The sequence below is a fragment of the Homarus americanus genome, unplaced genomic scaffold (assembly GCF_018991925.1).
Source record: "Homarus americanus isolate GMGI-L3 unplaced genomic scaffold, GMGI_Hamer_2.0 scaffold4896, whole genome shotgun sequence".
Taxonomy (NCBI): domain Eukaryota; kingdom Metazoa; phylum Arthropoda; class Malacostraca; order Decapoda; family Nephropidae; genus Homarus; species Homarus americanus.
The window spans coordinates 2873315-2898359 of record NW_024749657.1 but is presented as its reverse complement, the minus strand read 5'-3'; the positions used below and the strand labels follow the sequence as shown (position 1 = coordinate 2898359).

At 42.4% G+C, this 25045-nt stretch overlaps 1 protein-coding gene across 1 annotated transcript in view; it reads right to left on the bottom strand.

Moving 5' to 3' along the window:
* The window catches only part of LOC121853474 (kinesin-like protein KIF17), a 78656-nt gene that overhangs the window by 20046 nt on the left and 33565 nt on the right, over positions 1–25045 (bottom strand). The window contains 7 exon segments of the mRNA XM_042347616.1: positions 2318–2543; positions 3607–3746; positions 4237–4429; positions 4431–4468; positions 9357–9526; positions 10397–10514; positions 11259–11406. Of these exon segments, the coding sequence (XP_042203550.1) occupies positions 2318–2543; positions 3607–3746; positions 4237–4429; positions 4431–4468; positions 9357–9526; positions 10397–10514; positions 11259–11406 (1033 nt within the window).

Below are 25045 nucleotides of genomic sequence, written 5' to 3'. Positions count from 1 at the left end.
CACCCGGACTGGGGCCCATTAGGATTGATGGCCACCTGACTGGGGGGCCTTAAGATTGATGGCCACCTGGATTGGGCCCATTAGAATTGATGGCCACCTGACTGGGGCCCTTTAAGATTGATGCTCCTGGACTGGGGCTATTAGAATTGATGGCCACCTGGACTGGGGCCCATTAGAATTGATGGCCACCCGGACTGGGGCCCATTATAATTGATGGCTACCTGGACTGGGGCCCATTAAAATTGAGGGCCGCCTAGACTGGGGCTATTAGAACTAAGGGCCATCATGACTAAAGGGCTCCTTATAACTGGGACCGTTAAAACTGGGTCCCAATCCTAATAGATTCGATGGATTTGGGGTCGATTAGAACTTAGGCACCATCTACCCACTCTCTCCACCTCTCCTCCCCACCACCCCTCACCCTCACCCCTCACCCTCCTCGTTCCCCCTCTCCTTCATCCACCTCCCACCTCCTCTCCCCCTTCCCTCCACCTTCCACCTCCTTCCTCTCTCCTATTCCCACCTCCTCCTCCTCCCACCTCCTCCCTCCCTCCCTCCCACCTCCTCCTCCATTACTGTACCCAAGTTTATACCTGTAATTACAACTCAACAGCCAACCCTAAAAAATATATTCCCCAATTACTTAAATGCTGCGTCACTTGAAGCCGGAGAAATATACCTACAATCTATTTCATCTATTCACTCTATATTTCAAGCTTATCTAAAAAAATCTATCTCATTTCTCTATTGTTGCTTTGGAAACATAATCTGTAATCTATTTCATTTATCACATTTTATATTCCACAAGTTTATTTAAATATACTTCCTCTCTCTCTGTCACGCTATTTGAGGTCATTCCCTGCCTCGCTTACGTGACTTGTGTTAGCGCCAATATTTACGTTATATAAGCCAGACCACACTAACCTAGCGTCCCCACGAGTCATCCGGCCTCACACCACCGCGGGATAGTGAGTGTGGTGAATGGGCCCCAGTCTAGGGCCCCAACACCTAACCTCATCATACCATTAGACTTGAACCCTAGCCTAACACACCCAACCCAACTGTACCTAAAAGGTCCTAATGGGCCCCTTGTTCTAAAGTGTCCTAATGGGCCCCTTGTTCTAAAGTGTCCTAATGGGCCCCTTGTTCTAAAGTGTCCTAATGGGCCCCTTGTTCTAAGTGTCCTAATGGGCCCCTTGTTCTAAAGTGTCCTAATGGGCCCCTTGTTCTAAAGTGTCCTAATGGGCCCCTTGTTCTAAAGTGTCCTAATGGGCCCCTTGTTCTGTCTTATAACCCTTAGGACGAGGGCCCAGTAAGACTATGGTTTAATAATAGTCTTGGGTTAGGTTAGGTTAGGTTAGGTTTGATAAGATTAGCCTTTGCTTGGATTAGACTAGGATAGGTTAGTGTAGGATTAAGTTTGGTTAGGTTAAGCTAGATTAACTGGATTAATTTAAGAAGGGTTAGGTTAGATTAAGCTAGTTTAGGCCGATTAGGATTAATTAGTTTAGGTTTAATTAGGTTAAAGTTATTTAGGTATGATTAGGTTAGATTCAATTAGTTTAAGTTAGTCTGATTAAGCTTAAGTTATGTTAAATTAGGTTAAATTAGGTTAGGTTAGGTTAGGTCAGGTCAGATTAGATTGGCCACTTGATTAGTACTGATTCGGTTAGGTTAGGTACTGTGAGTGAGGTGCCCCCTCCCCTCAAATTCTCCCCTCCCCCTTTTCCTCCCACCTCCCCCCTCACTCCCCTAAAACCACACACATAACAGACAACAAAATTTCTTTTATATGAGTGACCTGTACTCTATAGTGACCTTGCACTCCAGAGTGACCTGTACCTTTAAAGTGACCTGTACCTCCAGAGTGACCTGTACCTTTAGAAGTTTAGAGTAATCTGCAACCTGCAATCCCTTCTCGTCCTGCAATAATCAAGATCCACCTTTCAAGGACCATGGTTTAAGGTGTCATCCTCGAGGTAGAAAGTTCATCCTCAAAGGGTTAAAGCAATATCCTTAACCCTTCGAGTATGACTTAAACCATCGTCCTCGTGGGGTTATAGAACTTCTCATTAACCCTTCGAGGATGACCATTTAACCCCTTGAGGATAACAACTTAAAACCATCATCCTCAAAGGGTTAAAAAATAACCCTTTAACCCTTCAAGACTAACCATTTAACCCCTTGAAAATAACAACTAAAACCATCATCCTCAAAGGGTTAAAAAAAAATACCCCTTTAACCCTTTAAGACTAACCAACTCTCACCAAACTATCTCCAGTACATAAACAATATCTCCTATATCTCCTATACTCACTGGTCTCCTGGGGTCCTTGTTTATCCAGCATATCTTTAAGTTTCCGTATCTCCTCCTGGTATTCCCTCAACATGGCGTCTTTAGGATCTTCGTTAATCTTAGGTTTATTCTTAATGTTTTTGGCACGGTTGGCATAGCGGAGAGTACTGAGGGTCTCGTCGTAGTTGTTGTCGGCGGGGCTAAGACAAGCTACCATTAGGGTCTTGGTGTTGCCTCCTAGTGAGTCCTGGAGGCGGGGAGAGAAGGAGTTTATTTAGAGTGTGTTTGGGTATGTAAACAATTGATCTCTGTTTATCTATATATCTAAGTACCTATTTTTTTATCTATATCTACCTATGTATGTATGTATGTATGTAACTCTCTCTTTATGTATGTATGTATGTATGTATCTATCTATCTATCTATCTAACAGGATCTCTATACAAAAGTCCTGCAAGCATAAGGACGCACAACCTATCATTACACGAAGGCAGGAAGGAAGGAAGGACTTTGAACATCGTCAGGATATACTAACATAGGATTTCAAGGAAGGATTATCGATAGGATCTATAACAAAGTATCCTGACAGCGTAAAACCTCAAGGAGTCCTATCGACGAAAGGACCCCAATTGGTTAGGTTAAGTTAGGTTAGATTAGGTTAAGAACAGACTAGGTTAAGTTAAGGTCAAGTTAATTTAGACTAGGTTAGGTTAGGTTAGGTTCAGAACAGACTAGGTTAAGTTAAGGTCAAGTTAATTTAGACTAGGCTAGGTTAGGTTAGGTTAGGGTTAAGAACAGACTAAAGTTAGTTAAGGTCGTTAATTTAGACTAGGTAGTTAGGTTAGGTTCAAGAACAGACTAGGTTAAGTTAAGGTCAAGTTAATTTAGACTAGGCTAGGTTAGATTAGGTTAAGAACAGACTAGGTTAAGTTAAGGCAAGTTAATTTAGGCTAGGTTAGGTAGGGTTAAGAAACAGACTAGGTTGGTTAGGTCAAGTTAATTTAGACTAGGCTAGGTTAGGTTAGGCGAAACAGACTAGGTTAAGTTAAGGTCAAGTTAATTTAGACTAGGTTAGGTTAGGTTAGGTTAAGAACAGACTAGGTTAAGTTAAGGTCAAGTTAATTTAGACTAGGCTAGGTTAGGTTAGGTTAAGAACAGACTAGGTTAAGTTAAGGTCAAGTTAATTTAGACTAGGCTAGGTTAGGTTAGGTTAAGAACAGACTAAGTTAGGTTAATTTAGATCAGTTTAGGTTAAGTTAGGTTACATCAGGTAAGTTATAAATCACCACAGGTGTTTTGGACTCACTTACCTGTAGTAGTCTGGTGAGCTTGGAGTCTCTGTAAGGGATGTGTTTACTCTTGCCGTCCACCAGCGCTGAGATGACGTTACCCAGGGCGCTCAGGGAGAGGTTGATCTTGGTCGCTTCCTTCAGTCTGTCCCCGTCGCTCCTGAGGGTGGCGGTGAAGCAGGTGAGGGGGGGGGCGAGTTGGAGTATGAGAGAGGAGAGGAATTTTGAGTGTGAGAGGAAGGTTTTGAGTGGTAGGAGGAGGATTTGGAGAGAGGAGATTTGAAGTGAGAGGGAGGGAGGAGAGAGAGAGTTTTATAAGTATGATTCTAATTATAATTATTGTTTAATTTTACTGGTATTATTATTATTATTATTATTATTATTATTATTATTATTATTATTATTATTATTATTATTATTATATTATTATTATTATTGTAGTATTAGTAGTGAAATTAGTATTAGTTGGCAACATATAGGTAACAGTACCACACCACCACACCACCACCACCACACCACCACCACTACCACCACCACCACCACCACCACCACCCCACCACTACACCACCACACCACTACCACCACCACCACCACCACCACCACCACCACACACCACCACCACCACCACCACCACCATCACCACCACCTCACCTGTTTTGGCTTGACGCTCAGAGCCGGCCAGATCCACCAGGTTCAGCTTGCCGCTCCTAATGGAGTCTGAGTCTCCAGCAATCTCCATCATCTCCAACGTGATGGTGAAGATGGAGTGGGAGCGGGAGGAGTCGGCGTTCATCAGGGTAGAACCAGTGGACCGGTTCTTCCAGCCTCGATCCATTAGGTCCTCCCACCTCGCTGGTGTTATGGACCGGGTGTTGTGAGAGGCCTGGGGGAGGATATGAGAGGGATGGTGAGGAGACGAGATTGTGGGTGTGAGGAGGTGAGAGAGAGGAGGAGAGAAAGATTGTGTGGATGTGAGGGAGGTGAGAGAGGGAGGGAGAGAAAGATTGTGGGGTGTGAGGGAGATGAGAGAGGGAGGAGAGAAAGATTGTGGGTGTGGAGGGAGGTGAGAGAGGGAGGGAGAGAGAAAGATTGTGGTGTGAGGGGAGGTGAGAGAGGGAGGGAGAGAAAGAGGTGGGGTGAGGGAGGTGAGAGAGGAGGGGAGAGAAAGATGTGGGGTGTGAGGGGAGATGAGAGAGGGGAGAGAGAAAGATTGTGGATGTGAGGGAGAAAAGGAAGAAGAGAGAGAGAGATGATAAGGTGAGGGAAGGAGAGAAGACAAGAGGAAGAGAGAGAGAGAGAGACAGACAGACAGACAGACAGACAGACAGACAGACAGACAGAAAAGAGAGAGAGACAGACAGACAGACAGACAGAGAACCAAGTCACCAAATCACCACTCCCGTTATACACGCCAACATCAACCAATAGTTACGGGTCGTGTCCAAGATAAAGTTGTATTTAAAGTACTTTATGTGTGTAGACTTAAATGTACTGTATTGTGCTGTATTATGCTGTATTGTGTTCTATTGTGTTCTAGTGTGTTGTACTGTACTGTGCTGTATTGAGTTGTATTGTTCTGTATCATGATGTATTGTGCTGCATTGTGCTGTATTGAGCTGTATTGTGTTGTATTGTGTTGTATTATGCTGTATTGAGCTGTATTGTGTTGTATTGTGCTGTATTATGCTGCACTGTACTATATTATTCAGAGATCCTGGCGATATATGACCCTCTGAACTGAACCTTGATCTTGATCTTGTAACCCTGAGAGAAAGAGAGAGAGAGAGAGAGAGAGAGAGAGAGAGAGAGAGAGAGAGAGAGAGAGAGAACGAACATAACTCCTCCCTCAGTCTCCTCATCTCAGCTACGTAACCTGGATTTATGCCACCAGTCTCTCCCTGCATTATATCCCGGTGTGAACTTTGAGGAGCCATCAATTATTAAGTCGTGGTGTATCAGAGACAGTGAGGCGCCGCACTATGTTCAGGTAGTCTCGTAGGCCGCATGTTGAGTCAGTATGGGGCGGTAAGGGTCGTTAAAGGGCGGTAAGGGTCGTTAAAGGGCGGTAAGGATCGTTAAAGGGTGGTAAGGGTCGTCAAGGGGCGGTAAGGGTCGTTAAAGGTGGTGTCGGGGCGGCGGTAATGGTCGTTAAAGGGCGGTATGGCCGCAAAGGGCGCGGTAAGGGTCGTTAAAGGGTAGGTAAGTGGGCCGTTAAAGGGCGGTAAGGGTCGTTAAAGGGCGGTAAATGGTCGTTGGGGGAAGGCGGTAAGTGGTCGTTAAAGCGGTGGTGGCGCCGTCAAGGGTCGTTAAAGGCGATAAGGGCCGTTAAAGGAAGGCGGTAATGTCGTTAGCGGCGCAAGGGTCGTTAAAGCGGGCGGTATGGTCGTTAAAGGGCGGTATGGCCGAAGGGTCGTTAAAGGGCGATAAGGGTCGTTAAAGGGCGATAAGGGTCGTTAAAGGGCGGTAAGGGTCGTTAAAGGGTGGTAAGGGTCGTCAAGGGTCGTTAAAGGGCGGTAAGGATCGTTAAAGGGTGGTAAGGGTCGTCAAGGGTCGTTAAAGGGCGATAAGGGTCGTTAAAGGTTGTCAAGGGTCGTTGAAGGTCGTCAAAGGTCGTTAAGGGGTGGTACGATATAACAGTGTAAACAAAGGTATTTATCACCACTGTACCTGATCACCCTCATTCCCCCAAAGGTAAACTTAGGTCCCTATTCACATGTACCCTAAGTTCGAACCTACGACCTTAAGGATGGGAGACGAATGTTCTATCCAGCCTGCCACCGCACCAACTCTTCTCAAGGTAGACGTTTGGCGAATGTTCGTCTGGCGTAGAGCCTCGAGGAACGTGTTATGGCTCGTGTCGTCGGTGTTTTTATTAGTAAAGGTTGATGTCTGTCTCTCTGTTTGTCTGTCTGTCTGTCTGTCTGTCTGTCTGTCTGTCTGTCTGTCTGTCTGTCTGTCTGTCTGTCTGTTATAAAAGATAAAACAAAACGATTTTTATTCAGTTTTAAATTATCGTTATTCGGTTTCTGTTCACACCTGTGCCGAAAGGGATTACCTGCCGACGGGATTACCTGCCGACGGGATTACCTGCGATTTATACATGGCTCATACATAGATTATACATAGATGATACATAAATGATACATATATTATACATGGCTCATACATTGACTAGGTTCAGAGCCCAGTAGGTGTACGGACTATTACCTCCAGGGCCACTATGATTGCAGACCTATATTGTAACACGACCCGCCCTCAACTCACAGCCCTTACTTCTCAGCCCTTAACCACCAACCCTTAACCACCAGCCCTTAACCCCTAATCCCACCATCACCTCCATCACTATTACTGCCACAAGTATATAGTACCAGTGCCGCAGCAATATAGTACTACTGCCGCAGCAAATTAGTACTACTGCCGCAGCAATATAGTAATACTGCGACAAGTATATATTACTACTGCCGCAGCAATATAGTACTACTGCAGAAGGTATATTTTACCGCCCGGGACAGCTAACTCCAGCTAACTACAGCTAAAGAACCTTGCAACCGTCACCTCGTTGCACTATGAACTAAATAATGCAAATAATCAATGGATGTCAGCCAACCCACTCCCCCCCCCCTCCCCCTCACAGTGGCTGGGAGTGGGAGGGGGGGAAGGGGGGTGAGAGGTGGAGTGGGGAGTGAGGGAGAGTGTGGGGGTGAGAGGTGGAGTGGGGAGTGAGGGAGAGTGTGGGGGTGAGAGGTGGAGTGGGTGAAAGTGCTGGGGGCAGTGGGTGGGGGTGAGGTTGGTGGGGTGAGAAGTGGGTGGGGTGAGAGGTTGAGTGTGGGGGGTGAGAGGTGGGTGGGGGTGAGAGTGTGGGGGGAATTGAGGGGGTTAAGGTGGGGTGAGAGGTTGAGTGAGGTGAGAGTGTAGAGTTTGGGAGAGGTGTGTGTGTGTGTGTGTGTGTGTGTGTGTGTGTGTGTGTGTGTGTGTGTGTGTGTGTGTGTGTGTGTGTAAATGGCTCAATGTATGTATACCTACATGTGTATATTAGTCAATGTATATACGTATATCTGTACATGTGTGATTATGTGCGTGTGTGTGTATGTAAGATTGTGCATTTATGTATATATTCGTATATGTATGTTTATGTAAGAGTATGTTTGTGAGACCAATCATGTGTAATTGTACATGTATGTATGTATGTATGTATGTATGTATGTATGTATATATATATGTCTGTACAGTACGTATGAATGAATATATGTGTGTGTGTGTGTGTGTGTGTGTGTGTGTGTGTGTGTGTGTGTGTGTGTGTGTGTGTGCTGGACCAACCACGTATAATCAGATAAAACACTTATTAAGATCAAGAGATAAAGTCCTTCCTGGAACCCCTTTAACAAAACACTACGCAGTTACTTCACCTGGCTGACTTGTATTGTTCATTTTAATGACTTGTTTTTCTGTGCTTTAATAAACTCTGTACACTAACCCCTTCACTACGACAGATTGTTTTACTCAGCACAAAGAGACAAGGGGTAAAGATGTCTGTGTAAATAATAATAATAATAATTACGGTTTATTGAAAGAGCTTGGCAGTCAGAAGGATGAAAATATACAGTTACATAATTGGGGACTGAGTTTCTATTTACAGATAATATACAAGTAACATAAGTGATATAAATAAGATATATAATAACTAGATGGGGAAAAGCTCAAACTACAGGGCATTTCAACATAGTGACAGTGTAAGGACTAGTGTTTACTGGGGGTGAATACACTGGTCTATTACAACTTATTGATAATTTTTACAATGGTTGTGTGTGTGGATTTGTGTGTGTGTGTGTGTGTGTGTGTGTGTGTGTGTGTGTGTGTGTGTGTGTGTGTGTGGTGTGTGTGTGTGTGCGTGCGTGTGGGGTGTGTGTATGTCGTATGTGTATGTATATGTGTCCTTATAGATATGTGCGTGCGTGTATATAGGTGTGTATATAATGTATGTCGTGTGTGTGTGTGTGTATGTTTATGTATGTAGATGTGTATATATGTACGTGTGTGTGGGATGCATGTACGTGTATGTATGTGTATGTGCTTATGTACGCGTGTTATGCATGTGTGTTTATGTAATATCATGTGTATGTGTGTGTATTTGCAGTGCTGTATATGTAGTATGTGTACCGTATGTACGCACGTATGTGTATATACCTTTGTGTGCAAGTGTTCATGTGCGATTATTTATGCGTGTATGAATATTCATTTGGTGATTTTTGTCCTGGATTTGTTTGCCTGTGTGTGTGTGTGTGTGTGTGTGTGTGTGTGTGTGTGTGTGTGTGTGTGTGTGTGTGTGTCTTATCGTCTTGTGTTATATAAAGTATAAGTAGTGTGTTTGTAAGTCATGTTATCGTAAGTAACTTCAATAGTCACATAAAAGAACAAGTTTGGGTCATCCTGTGTACACTAGATCACTCTGGGTCAGTTCAGGTTAAAGTGTTACATCTCAACCCATAACCCTCAAACACCTAACCTAATCTTACCCGAACTTACCCTAACTTTAACCTAACCTAACCTAACTAAACCTAACCTAACCTTAACCTAACCAAACCTAACCTAACCCTAACCTTTAACCTAACCAAACCCAACCTAGCCTTCAATCCCAACCAAACCTAACCAAACCCAATCAACCCAACCCAATCCCAACCTTAACCAAACCCAACTCAACCTAACTAAACCTAACTCAACCTAACCTAACCAAACCTAACCTAACCCTAACCTAACCTTAATCTATTACTCACCCTGGACATAGATGCCTTTATCCGGGTGTTCCTTAAGGTCGAGCTTCTTCTTGACGTCTGTCCCTAGGAGGTCACGGATCTCCTCGTTGTAGATCTCCAGGTAGGAGGCCAACACCAGGTACTTCATGTTCTCCGTTGTCTGGATCACCTCAAAGATATGCTCAAACGCCCTAGGAGAGGAGAGAGAGAGTGAGTGAGAGAGAGAGAGAGAGAGTGAGTGAGAGAGAGAGAGAGAGTGAGAGAGAGAGAGAGAGAGTGAGAGAGAGAGAGTGAGAGAGAGAGAGGAGGTTGAATATTATGGTGTGCTGAGAAGAGTATTGTTGTTATTATTATTATTATTATTATTATTATTATTATTATTATTATTATTATTACTATTATCATCATCATCATCATTATTATCATTGTGAAAAGCGTATATAAATATAACAATTAAAAATCGAAACATAAAAAGCAATTAAAATGACATGATTTATTTTAATTTAAATTGCATCCTACCGAACAAACACCCTCAGTATACTCTCTTGTGCACGAGCAGCAGTATATACAACACGTACATATATGACTAGTGAAATACAACTATAACGTATAGACTTAATGTAAAGGTGATTTAAAACGTAAACAAATGATGCGTGAACCACCAAGCAAGTCGTTAATTAGGTTGTTAGGGTCGTTGTTATGTAGAGTGTTTGGCAGACAGATAGACAGATAAAGCGAGACAGACAGACAGACAGACAAACAGAAACACAGACAGACAGACAGACAGACAGACAGACAGACAGACAGACAGACAGACAGAAACAGAGGCAGACAGACAGACAGACACAGAGAGACAGACAGACAGACAGATACAGACAGACAGACAGGAAACAGAGGCAGACAGACAGACAGACACAGACAGACAGACAGACAGACAGACTGACAGACAGAAACAGAGACAGACAGACAGACAGAGACAGACAGACAGACAGGCAGACAGACAGACACAGAGACAGACAGACAGACAGACAGACAGACAGACAGACAGACAGACAACTAACCTGGGGATAATACCACGCTGGGTTGGAGGGTCCGCCACACCTTGCATAGTGAAGGATTTTCCACATCCCGTCTGGCCGTAGGCAAACACCGTCCCGTTGTACCCTTCCAACACACTCTGTGGGCAATTAGGGCATGTAAGGGTAAAGGGCACTAAGTGGGCATTAAGGTTAAGATACACGGGCATATATAGTCAAAGGGCAAGGTAGTGTTAGGGAATAGGACGAAGAGGGGCAATATTAGGGCAAAGAGCAAGTGTAGTGTTAGGGCAAGGATCAAAGTAGTGTTAGGTTAGGGGAAGAGACATTGTGGTGTTAAGGGTCATGATGGGCAAAGGGCAAGGGTAGTGTAAGGAAGGGCAAGAGATAAGATAGTGTTAAGAGCAATGGTAGGGCAAAGGGTAGGGCAATGTTAGGACAAAGGGTAGGGCAATGTTAGGGTAAAGGGCAGGGCAATGTTAGGGCAAAGGGCAGGGCAATGTTAGGGCAAAGGACAGGGCAATGTAAGGGCAAGGAAGAGCATTAGTAGAAAATAATCATAAGACAGGAATCATAGTCACAGAATCACGAATATGAGCCAAAATAATCACCCCCCACCACCTTCACAATCACCCTCCCCATTAACCCCCCCCTCCCCTCCCCCACACCCCCTCCTCCTCCCACCCTCACACCCCCTCCTCCCCCACACCCCTCCTCCTCCCCACACCCTCCTCCTCCCACCACACCCTCCTCCTCCCCACACCCCTCCTCCCTCCTACCCCTCACCCTCCTCCTCTTCCCCCACACCCCCTCTCCCCCACACCTCCTCCCTCCCACACCCCTCCTCCTCCTCCCACACCCTCCTCCCCACCCCCTCCTCCCTACTCCACCAAAGGGAAGGTCACATCGTTGTAGATAGCCTCGGTGGTGGAGTCGATGAAGTAGGAGCCGTCAAAGGTAAAGTTCTTAGATCCACCTTCCACATCATCTGGGTTGACAAGACCACACATTAGGCCGTCCATCACCACCACACACTGTAGGAGACACAGGAGACGTTAACGCCTTTTGAGTATGATGAGTTAACACCTTTGAATATAATTAAACCTTTGAGTATGATAAGTTAACACTTTTTGAGTATGATGAGTCAACACCTTTGAATATAATTAAACCTTTGAGTATGATGAGTTAACACCTTTTGAGTATGATGAGTTAACACTTTTGAATATAATTAAACTTTTGAGTATGATGAGTTAACACCTTTTGAGTATGATGAGTTAACACCTTTGAATATAATTAAACCTTTGAGTATGATGAGTTAACACCTTTTGAGTATGATGAGTTAACACCTTTTGAGTATGATGAGTTAACACCTTTGAATATAATTAAACCTTTGAGTATGATGAGTTAACACCTTTTGAGTATGATGAGTTAACGCTTTTGAATATAATTAAACCTTTGAGTATGATGAGTTAACAACTTTTGAGTATGATGAGTTAACACCTTTGAGTATATTGAATTAACCACCTTGAGTACAATTAATTAAACCCCTTGAGTACAATTAAACCCCTTGAGTACAATTAATTAAACCCTTTGAGTACAATTAATTAAACCGCTTCTGTACGATGCTGGCCCACTGTATACAATGAATTAAACACAAAGGTTTATGATTCACCAGTAACTTCTGAGACACGGACCCGATACACTGAATCACTTTACCTGGGTCATTACGGCACGTGTTACAAGGCGTTACAAGGTGTTAAAAGTGTTACAAGGTGTTACAAGTGTTACAAGTGTTACGAGGTGTTACAGTGTGTTAAAAGGTGTTACAAGGTGTTACAAGTGTTACAAGGTGTTACAAGGTGTTACAAGGTGTTACAAGTGTCACGAGGTGTTAGAAGGTGTTACAGTGTGTTAAAAGGTGTTACTTGGTGTTACAATTGGTCACACAGAAAAACATTCACACACCATAACAGAGAATTTAATCTTTACTTAATTCTATTGGCTGACGGACTAGAGTAATTACCAGTCTTGTTACGTGTTACAAGACCTTAGTTGTTGATGTACAGTAATCACATAAGGTCAACGATGAACCTGTTAGATACGTGTATCGACTCTGTGTTTATTTGTTGGTAACGCTGAGACAAGGAGAGATACATTTTGTATTTGTTCACGGTTGGTAACGCTGAGACAAGGGTTCGATACCAGGAAATGCAACACGAGAGATTGATGGTGATAAAGAGACTACCTGGTGTACGATGTGGGTTTTTTTTTCATGTAAACCTCTTGAGTACGATAACTTAACCCTTGAGTACGATAGCCTCTTGAGTACAATAACCTCTTGAGTACGATAACTTAACCTCTTGAGAACGATAATTTAATTCCTTCAATGTTATAACTTAACCTCTTTAGTACGATAATTTAACCTCTTGAGTACGATAACTTAACCTCTTGAGTACGATAATTTAATCCCTTCAATGTTATAACTTAACCCTTGAGTACAATAATTTAACTACTTGAATGTGATAGTTTAACCTCTTGAGTACGATAATTTAATCCCTTCAATGTTATAACTTAACCTCTTGAGTACGATAATTTAACCTCTTGAGTACGATAATTTAACCTCTTGAGTACGATAATTTAATCTCTTGAGTACGATAATTTAACCTCTTGAGTACGATAATTTAACCCCTTGAGTACGATAATTTAACCTCTTGAGTACGATAATTTAACCTCTTGAGTACGATAATTTAATCTCTTGAGTACGATAATCTCTTCAATACGATAATAAATCTCGAGAGTACGATAACTTAACCCCTTGAGTACGATAAGATGCCCTCTTTAATACGTGAACTTAATCCTCTGAATACAGTGATATAACCCCTTGAGTACTATAACTTAACCCCTTGAGTATCATAGCTTAACCCCTTGAATACGATAACTTAACCTCTTGAGTACAAAAACTTAAACTTCTCGAGTCCCATAACTTAAACCCTTGATTACGATGATTTAATCCCTTAGAGTACGACGATGCTGTACTCAAGGGATTAAGTAGTTAAATGCAACATTCTCTCAGACCGACAGACAGACAGACAGACGGACGGATGGACAAATAGAAATGGTAGGAATAAACTTTAATTGCTTGCGTTTTCCCATTAAGACCCTGCAAGCACAGCCTAAAGTTCCATTAAAGGTCAGATATTATTAAAACTTTGCTTAATGAGGGACCAAAAGTTTCGGTAAAGGTCAGAGGAAAGTGAGGGACTTACATTGACTCATGGCGTCATCAAAGTTTAACATTCAATATTTGATTCCCTGAGATGACCTTTCCCGAGTGTTGGTGGTGCAGGAGTGATGACTGTGTCCAAGTCTACTGCTGGTGCTACTACTACTGCTACTGCTACTACTACTACTACTACTACTACTACTACTACTACTACTACTACTACTACTACTACTACTACTACTACTGCTACTACTACTACTAATAATAATAATAACAATAATAATAATAGTAATAATAATATTTTTTCCATGGCTTCCAACCTCCCCTTACAGCACACTTTCATTACTACTACTACTACTACTACTACTACTACTACTACTACTACTACTACTACTACCACCAATAATTTTTTCTCTCCATCCTCTTCCTTCATTCTTTTCTCCTTTTCCCTCCTCCTCCCCCTCCTGTACCCCCCCTTAGTGAACAAATAGTCTCTATGTGTGTGTGTGTGTGAGGCCATCTGAATACTACACCCAGAGTCCAGACACACGCTACTCTCTCTCTCTCTAATCAAAGTTACAAATATAAACATCGCGGACTCATATAGCTTCCAAATTACACTAAGACTTCAACCATAAAGCAAGGAAATATTCTAATTCAACGGGAAATAAAAATCCATCAGTTAGACCAAGAGCATTAGATAGAGCTGCAGACACACGGTCAAGAATATAATAATAACTATGGTTTCTTTCCAGATCCTCTTTCTCCCTCCTCTTCTTTTCTCTCCCTTCCATCCTCCCCACCCCCTTCCTCCACACCTTTCCACCTTTCAGTTTTCCCTTTCTCTCCCTGTCCTTCTTCCCTTCCTCACCCCCCCTCCCTCTTTCCACTCCCCCTCCTCTTCCTCCCTTCTCTCCCTTCCACCCTCCCTCTGTCTTGTGTGAACCCTTCCTTTCCACTCTCCCCTCCTCCCTCTCCCTTCCTTCCCCTCTGCTCTCCTCCCCACTCCGTCCAGAGCATGAGTTTACACAGTTGGTCACTGTGCTGTTACCACTGCCACTACTACCACCAACACCCCTGCCGCTATGAGACCCTCCTGATGACGTGACCGAAAATCTCCTGAGGAACTATGACCCTCCTGACGACGTGAACCTATGACCCTCCTGACGATGTGACCTATGACCCTCCTGTTGACGTGAACCTATGACCCTCCTGACGACGTGAACCTATGACCCTCCTGATAACGTGAACCTATGACCCTCCTGACGACGTGACCTATGTGACCTGGAGTAAGACCTGCCTCACCCCGGGTCAATGTCCTAGACAGATAAAGTCAGGATAGCGTCACGAGGGACCATAAGAGGTAAAATTACTTGATAAATAAGAAAAATGCACGAAATTTGATGATAAAACGAGAACAAACAAATAAACACGAAAAATAACAAGAAATTACTCGAAACTACATAATTGAATAGGAAACTAACATTAAAATACATTCTTCATCACCACCACACAATATCTTAATTTAACACACATATTATCACCACCAATCACCACCACACATGAACCTTAGTTTAACACACGCATTATCACCACCAATCACCACCACACAGGAACCTTAGTTTAACACACACATTATCACCACCACAAGCCCTATAATTTACTACCACTTAAGTTTTCTTGTCACAGAGGGATAATTTCTCCCCAGTGATCAATATACAGTAGGAATTTCAATGACAGTTTTTGACATGTGAGTATGAAGGCTAGATGGAAGTGTTTGAAGGCTAGATGGAAGTGTTGAAGGCTAGATGGAAGTGTTGAAGGCTAGATGGAAGTGTTGAAGGCTAGATGGAAGTGTTGAAGGCTAGATGGAAGTGTTTGAAGGCTAGATGGAAGTGTTGAAGGCCAGATGGAAAGTGTTGAATACCAGACGTGAAGTGTTAGAAGGCCAGACGGTGATGTTGAAGGCCAGATGGAAGTGTTGAAAGCTGACGGAAGTGTTTGAACAGGATGAAGTGTTGAATAGATGGAAGTGTTGAATAGATGGAAGTGTTGAATAGACGGAAGGTTGAAGGCCAGATGGAAGGTTAACAGATGGAAGTGTCAACAGATGGAAGCAAGTTAACAGATGGAAGTGTTGAACAGATGAAGTGTTAAGGCTAGAGGAAGAAGCTAGACGAAGGTTTGAACACAGATGAAGTAAAGCAATAGGTGAAGTGTTGGTCATTAGATGGAAGTGTTGGAAGGCCACATGGAAGGTTGGTACACAGATGGAAGTGTTTGAATGGCCAGATGAAGTGTTAACAGATGGAAGCGTTGAAGGCCAGATGAAGTGTTGTGATGGAAGCGTTGAACAGATGGAAGTGTTGAATAGATGAAGTGTCAGATGGAAGTGTTGAATAAATAGATGGAAGTGTTGAAAGCCAGATGGAAGCGTTTGAAGGCCAGACGGAAGTGTTGAAGGCCGATGAAGCAAGCCAGGTGGAAGTGTTGAATATTAGATGGAAGGTTGAAGGTCACGATGTTGAAGGCTGAGATTATGTTTGAATAGACGAAGTGTTGAATAACAGATGGAAGTGTTGAATAGATGGAAGGTTAATATTGATGGAAGTGTTGAATAATAACAGATGGAAGTGTTTGAGATGAAGTGTTGAATAATAGATGGAAGTGTTGGGGTCAGACGAAGCGTTAGTTGATGGAAGCAAGTTGGAAATAGATGGAAGTGTTGAAACAGATGAAGTGTTTAATGATGGAAGTGTTAGTCATTAGATGGAAGAAGTTGAACAGATGGAAGCAAGGAAGGCTTAGACGGAAGGTTGAATTTGAAGGCCAGATGGAAGTGTTGAAGTGGAAGTGTTGAAGGCTAGATGGAAGTGTTGAAGGCCAGATGGAGTGTTGAAGGCCAGATGGAAGTGTTGAAGGCCAGATGGAAGTGTTGAAGGCCAGATGGAAGTGTTGAAGGCTAGATGGAAGTGTTGAAGGCCAGATGGAAGTGTTGAAGGCTAAATGGAGTGTTGAAGAGCCAGATAGAGTGTTGAGGCAGATGGAGTGTTAGAAGCCAGATGAAGTGTTGAAAGGCCAGATGGACAAGGTGTTGACCAGATGGAAGTGTTGAAGAGATAGCGTGTTGAAAACGAATAAGTGTTGAAGAGCTGAATTGTTGAGAGGCCGAAGTGTTGAAGCTAGATGGAAGTGTTTGACAGTGAATTTGAGGCAAGATGGGTGTTTGAAAGCCAGATGGAAGTGTTTGAAGGCCAGATGGAGTGTTGAACAGATGGAAGTGTTGAGCTAGTCGATGTGACGAATGTTGAAGGCCAGATGGGGTAAACGAGGTTTTAAGCCAGATGGAAGTGTTGAAAGGCAGATAGAGGAAGGTTGAAGGCTATGGAAGTGTTTGAAGGCCCGATGGAAGTGTTTGAAAGGCCAGATGGAAGTGTTTGAAAGCCAGATGGAAGTGTTTGAAGGCCAGATGGAAGTGTTGAAGGCTAGATGGAAGTGTTTGAAGGCCAGATGGAAGTGTTTGAAAGCCAGATGGAAGTGTTGAAGAGGAAGGCCAGACGGAAGTGTTGAAGGCCCGATGGAAGTGTTTGAAGCCAGATGGAAGTGTTGAAGGCTAGATGGAAGTGTTTGAAGGCCAGATGGGGAAGTGTTTGAAGAGCTGATGGAAGTGTGAAAGCTAGATAAAATGTTGAAAGCCGGAGCAAGTGTTGAAGGCCGATAGAGTGTTTTGAAAGAGCCAGATGGAAGTGTTGAAGGCTAGGTGGAAGTGTTTGAAGGCCAGATGGAAGTGTTGGAAGGCTAGATGGAAGTGTTTGAAAGCCAGATGGAAGTGTTGAAAGCCAGACAGAGTGTTGAAGGCCCAGAATGGAAGGTGTTTGAAGGCCAGATAGAGTGTTGAAGGCTAGATGGAAGTGTTTGAAGGCCAGATGGAAGTGTTTGAAGGCCAGATGGGAAGTGTTGAAGGCTAGATATAAGTGTTGAAAGCCAGACGGAAGTGTTGAAGGCCCGATAAGGTATTTGAAGGCCAGATGAAGTGTTGAAGGCTAGATGGAAGTGTTTGAAGGCTAGATGGAAGTGTTGAAGGCTAGATACAAGTGTTGAAAGCCAGACGGAAGTGTTTGAAGGCCGGATAGGTGTTGAGAAGGCCAGATGGAAGTGTTGAAGGCCCGATGGAGGTGTTTGAAGGCTGGGTAAGTGTTGAAGGCCAGATGGAAGTGTTGAAGGCCAGATGGAAGTATTTGAAGGCCGAATGGAAGTATTTGAAGGCAGATGGAAGTGTTGAAGAGCCAGATGGAAGTGTGAAGGCCAGATGGAAGTGTATTGTTCCTTGTGTATTGTATTTTGGTGGAAAGAATCACGAGATATATAGTATGGATATTAAGTGGTTAGTCCCCCCCCCCTCTCTCTCTCTCTCTCCTCTCTCTCTCTCTCTCTCTCTCTCTCTCTCTCTCTCTCTCCATTCCATGTTTAAGTTTGTAGGTGTGTGTGTGGGGATGTTTTGTAAAGTATGTATGTATGTATGTACTGTATGTATGTATGTATGTATATGTATGTATGTATGTATGTATATGCGTGTGTGTTTGGGTACGTGTATTTTTCTGAGTGCATATTTGTGCATATATATATGTCTATACATACATTGTATATATATATATATATATATATATATATATATATATATATATATATATATATATATATATATATATATATATATATATTTATATATATATCCATGTGTGTATATGCCCAGACGTGTGAGTGAACGTCAAATCTGCGTATTCATGTGTGTAACAGGTGTGTACGTGTATGAGGGAATATCACGCGTGTACAGCAACAATAAACTCCACCCCAGAGTGACTTCACCATAGGGGAGAGTACGAGATTGCATGTTGCACTCTCACGGCTCACATTGTCAAGTTAGAGAACTGTATGTTGATCAATATTGCACAAGTGTTGAACCCGTCACCGTGCTTCACAAGGCTCGTGACCAGCGTTTGTAAACATAATATATATTGATAATCTGATTCGGTGTAATTTTTCTGTTGCTAACCCTCATGCTAACCTGACCTAACCTAACCAAACTTGACCTAACCTAATCTAACCAAACTTACCATAACCTAACCAAACCAAACCTAACTCCCCTAAGTGGCGTTTGTATGTCTAACCATCAGGTAAAGTAATCTTGGGTAGCTACTTATAATCTCCATGTGATCTGCAACACTTTAACCAGAATAACACAGACACAAAATGAGCTACCAAAACATGTCTGATTCTTTCAAGTACTGGAGCTCTATTGAAGGCTAAGTCTTTATCTTTATGGCCTTAAATAAAAAAAATGTATATACCTTCTCTGTATTAATGTTTGTCTATGAATTACAAGACCATTTCGTATATTAAGAGCGTGTGCGTGCAGGAGAGGATAGCATGGTGACGGGTGATTGGCCGGGCTGGGATGGACGCGCTGTTGATTGGTGAAGTCAGGGGTTGCGTGAAGCCGTCAGGGATAAACCAAATAGATACCTTGGGGGGGGGGGGGCTGCATTGTGAAAGTGGGACACCATGAGAGAGAGGTGAGAGAGATGAATGATACAAGCGAGTTATGGGACAGTATATATTGCATTTGATTTCGTTCACCCAATTCTTAACAAAAAAGAATGGGGTGGCCAGGGGAGGGGATTTTAAATGTAAATAAAAAACGAAATTTACTATGTATTCTGAAACAACATTATTAGTACATGTACAGTAGGTAGTAGGCAGCTATCAAACAGGGAGGTCTTATGGTAGACCCTGCTGCCATATATGACCAAGTCCCAGGTTGCTGATCTGACTTTCTGCCTCATTTACACACAATTGCAGGGTCTCAATTGTTTCTCTTACTATTGACAACACAACATACATATATTGTTTCTCACTCTTGATCTTTTTTTATTTTTTTTTTTATGTATGGTTCTTTACAAAAAAAAATATTAAATTTTTTTATTTGTTATATTATTATGCCCGGGTGAGTTAACCCCCATAAAAAAAATAAATAAATAAAAATACAGAAGTACAGGTACAATGATTTTAGAATGACATCGATACATAAGTCAGAAGGTAACTATCCAGAGGTCAGAAAATACAGTTCATAGTGACAACAGTTGAGTGAGACATGTTCAGTAACTGACTCACCAGAACTGTCGATATTGATGGTGGTGGTAGTGGTAATGGTAATGTTGGTGATGGTGATACTGGTGGGGGTAGTAGTGGTGATACTGGTGGTGGTGATGTTGTAGTGGTGATGGTGGTGTTAATGGGGGATTGGTGGTAATGGTAATTAGTAGTAGTAATGGTGGTGGTAATGACAGTGAAATCAGTCATAGAAAACCTAATGGATGGGTAACTCATTCACTTATAAAACAGTTACCAATTCTCCAGTTTCTCTTGTCATAGCGTACAGTGTAGTATGTCCTGAGACCATCAATAACTGATCTATATATCGACAGGTGTAATGCGGGGGATACTAACAAGGTGATGTAGTCCTGGAGGTAATGACAATGTAATTGGCTACTCGTCTGTGCTTCCCTTAAATGTAAATGTCCCTGAAATATAATTGCTACCTTAAAAAATAATAACATCCTGGTTGTAATATAAGAAAAGTTAATGCGGTTGTAAGGTTTATGATAACAACTACCCACCACTACAATTTCCACCTTCAGAACCACAATAACCACCATTACTACCATCACCACAACCACAACTATGAACAACAACTCTCACACCCATCACAATCACCACAACCACCATAATCACCCACACAATCACCACCACTACCGTCATAATCACCACCACCATAATCACCATCACAATCACCACCACTACCAACACAATCACCGCCAACAGTTCATAATATCCTCCTACCAAATACCTTCAACTTGTAACAGGGAGATGCAAGGTAAAGACAATAATAATGCTGATACTCATCTTATCTCTCCCTGCATTACTTACCATTAGAAAGACGATAACAAATACACAATAACTGTAACAATACCCAAAATATACAATACAGAGATGCATTATACTGCTTACGATAACCTTAGTCATATATCAAGATGATTTATTGTAGCTATAAATGTAACGTATAAGCAGTTACGATATATTTGATAGAAAGACGATTACGATACTCTCATATATCAAGAAGGGATATATTGGAGTCCACTAGAAGGCAAGGGAATACTATAAAATCATTACTGTATATCGCCCCTCTTTCCCCATTCCCCCATCCCTTCCCCCCCTGCTCCACCCCTCCCCTCCAACCCCCATCCTTCCTCCATATTGTCGCCAGGTTACACAGTGTTGTTTTCATGATATTTTGCTCGTTTGTTCAGGCGATATCTTCCTCACTTTATAAACAACGAAGGTGAAGCTTGGACATAGTATTGATCCAGTGATTAAGTAAAACATCTTTTTTATTTATTCATATAAGTTTTATTTAGTTACTGATTCATATAGTGTTTATGACCTGGCCTGGAGGGTGGACTTACAGTGTAACCTCCTTATAACGGACTTTCTTTTCCATGTAATCCGTTAAATAGAGGTTTCCCATCTAACAGACTCTCGATATAACGGACTTTCCTCTTCATACAGTCCGTTAAATAGAGGTTCCCATATAACACACTCTCGATATAACGGACTTTCCCCCATACAGTCCGTTTAATAGAGGTTCCCATATAACACACTCTCGATATAACGGACTTTCCCCCATACAGTCCGTTTAATAGAGGTTTCACTGTACCATTGATGTTGTTGTATTTATTGTGATCACGTGATACATTAGCCTGTGTAACCTCGTAGATCAAGACGACTGAGGAGCAGTTGTGTTGCTCGTTGGGTGTGTTGACCAGGGCGGCTATATTAAGACTGGGTGTCATACATGGGATTAAATTATCGATATACTTCAAGCACAGTGGGGGGTTGGGGACCGTGGGCTGGCTACACTGTATAGTCTTGATAGGGTGTATGTGTGTGTGTTTGGTGTGTGTGTATGTATGTATGTATGTATGTATGTATGTATGTATGTATGTATGTACTGTATGTATGTATGTGTATTTAGAAATCTTCAATAGTTTATTTCTGTGCGTACATACATACATACATACATACATACATACATACATACATACATACATACATACATACATACATACATACATATATACATACTACACTACTACTACTACTACTACTACTACTACTACTACTACTACTACTACTACTACTACTACCTTTTTTTTTAATAATGGCCTCCATCCTCCCCTTATAGCCATACCTTCGCCGCCATTTTATTACCTTAAAATTAAATATCCTAATACATCAGTAGCTATCCTAGCTGTGTTGGGTTAGTTGAGCTGCAGATCTATGCGGCATTCAGTGACTGTATCATATGAGTTATTAGGGATGTCACCTTCATTGGTGAGTTTTGAGGTGAATAAAGAGGCGATACGGGACCGGCAGATGTTGCACATCTACATCTAGTGTGGGAGGGATGGCGGCAGCGTCTTCCCGGCGTTGGCGCTTGTCTACCTCGGTTAGCAGTCGGGTTAACTATCCTTATACCTTTTCAGTTGCCCGGCAGCGTTACGTTTACTATTCGTTAGGTGACTGTAAAGTAGCTGCTTTGGTAGTCCACTGTCGTCCATGCGGGTAACATGGCCAGTCCAGCGCAGTTGTTCATGGATAATGGTAGCCTCGATGCTCCTACAGTTGGTGTCAGCGAGAATACTGGTGTTTGTTCACTTGTCTTCCTAGCGAACACGGAAGATGGAATGTAGACTACGTTGGTGAAAGTTTTCAAGTGCCTTGAGGTGCCTCCTGTATGTGACCCATGTCTCAGTGCCGTATAGCAGGGTGGGGAGGACCACTGCTCGATATACGTGCAAGTTTGTAGATAATTTCAGCTCCCTACAGCTGAAGACACGGGTACGGAGTCTGCCAAAGGCTTGAGATGCACATCTGATCCGATGTTGAATCTCTTCATCCATGCCCGCGGTGGTGGAGAGATGGGAGCCGAGATACCGAAAGTGGGTAACATACATACATACACACACGCTAACACATACTCACACACTCATACGCTACACACTCATACACACACACGCTCCTCCAATACTTGACAGGTATCAGGTACGCCACACCTGTCATAACAACGTGACGTGACAGACGCTATATTACATGTCTCTCTGACACCTCGCTCACCTCCTGCCGAAGGTCCTAATTGTGTAGTGTCAGGGAGGAGGTCAATACACTTCGTCAGCAGGTCAATACACTCCGTCAGCAGGTCAATACACTTCGTCAGCAGGTCAATACACTCCGTCAGCAGGTCAATACACTCCGTCAGGAGGTCAATACATTTCGTCAGTCGGTCAATACACTTCGTCAGTAGTTCAATACACTTCGTCAGTAGTTCAATAAACTCCGTCAGTAGGTCAATACATTTCGTCAGCAGGTTAACACACTTCCGTCGCTTTATCACTGCCATCTGCCTCGTCACTCTCCTCTCCTGGCACTAATAATAATCAATCAATTTATAGATTACCAATGACCTCAATCTGGTTACCTGGTGAGAGAGAGAGAGAAAGAGAGAGAGTTCGTGGCGGAATATTTGTAAACAAGTAATAAACCCACTGGCACTGGCACCCTCCTGACGAAGCCTCCGTGTTATGCAGACAATATACACTCTGGCATCTACTAAGTGAAGCCTGGCACCCTTTTGAGAGATGGCACCTTCCTAGTACTAATGTTATTCTGCTAGTACTGCCACCTTCCTAGTAATGGCATCCTCTAGATCTAAAATAGCATTGAAGTTATCCTCAGACTCTACCTTAACTAGATAATTAACACCAAACTCTACCTTAACTAGATAATTAACACCAAACTCTACCTTAACTAGATAATTAACACCAAACTCTACCTTAACTAGATAATTAACACCAAACTCTACCTTAACTAGATAATTAACACCAGACTCTACCTTAACTAGATAATTAACACCAAACTCTACCTTAACTAGATAATTAACACCAAACTCTACCTTAACTAGATAATTAACACCAAACTCTACCTTAACTAGACACCTTCACTTAGCACCAGTTAGGGAACGAAATTAACTCAGAAACTTCACACACAAATATCCAACCTTTGACTCATTCTCTTTCGTCTTTATTTCCTTTTTTATTAACATTCTCGTCTTCTCGTCATTCTTCTGGTTCTTCCTCTTCCTCCCTTTATTATGAAATACCTTGATGGCACTCGAGCGGGGTGCCAGACCATACCAGAGTGCCATACAGAGCCTTTTATTACCTGTGACCTTGACCTTTGATGTGGCTGGGTTAGGTTGAAGATATACTGAGGATATTTAGGTTGAGTTAGGTTAGGTTAGGTTAGGTTAGGTTAGGTTAGGTAGTTGGTAATAGCCTTTAGCGTTTGTGTGAGTGTTGTGTTGGTGGAGTTATTGTTGGTGGTTGTTGTTGTGGTGGTGGTGGTTGTTATTGTTGTTGTTGTGGTGGTGGTGGTTGTTATTGTTGTTGTTGTGGTGGTGGTGGTGGTTGTTGTTGTTGTTGTTATTTTTAGTATTATCATTGTTAGTATTATTATTATTGTTATTGTTTTTGTAGTTGCTTTTGTTGTCATTATTATTATTATTATTATTATTATTATTATTATTATTATTATTATTATTATTTTATTATTATTACTAGTGTTGTTGTTGTTGTTGTTGTTGTTGTTGTTGTTGTTGTTGATATTATTATCGTCATCATCGTCATTATTGCTATTATTTCTTTATCATCTTTATAACTGTCATCATTAATCATCATAACTGCCAGGATAATTACTATCATTACCCAACAACTACAGTCATAAACGTGACATAGAGACAGTACACATGTGGTTATAAAGTGTAGAGTGTAATACTATATCGAGTGGCACTGTGACCTTTCGACCTTAGCACTACATGGCACTGTCTGTAAACCCTGGCACTGTTCCCTGATACTGTTTTTATACCCTGGCACTGTTCCCTGATACTGTTTTTATACCTTGGCACTGTCCTGATACTGTCTGCAACCCTGGCACTGTTCCTGATGCTGTTTTAAAACTGGCACTGCTCCCTGATGCTGTTTTTATACCCTGGCTCCCTGTGTTCTGATGCTGTTTTTATACCTTGGCACTGTTCCCTGATACTGTTTTTATACCCTGGCACTGTTCCCTGATGCTGTTTTTATACCTTGGCACTGTTCCCTGATACTGTTTTTATACCTTGGCACTGTTCCCTGATGCTGTTTTTATACCTTGGCACTGTTCCCTGATGCTGTTTTTATACCTTGGCACTGTTCCCTGATACTGTTTTTATACCTTGGCACTGTTCCCTGATGCTGTTTTTAAGTCTTGGCACTAATGACACTGTTTGTTTACAA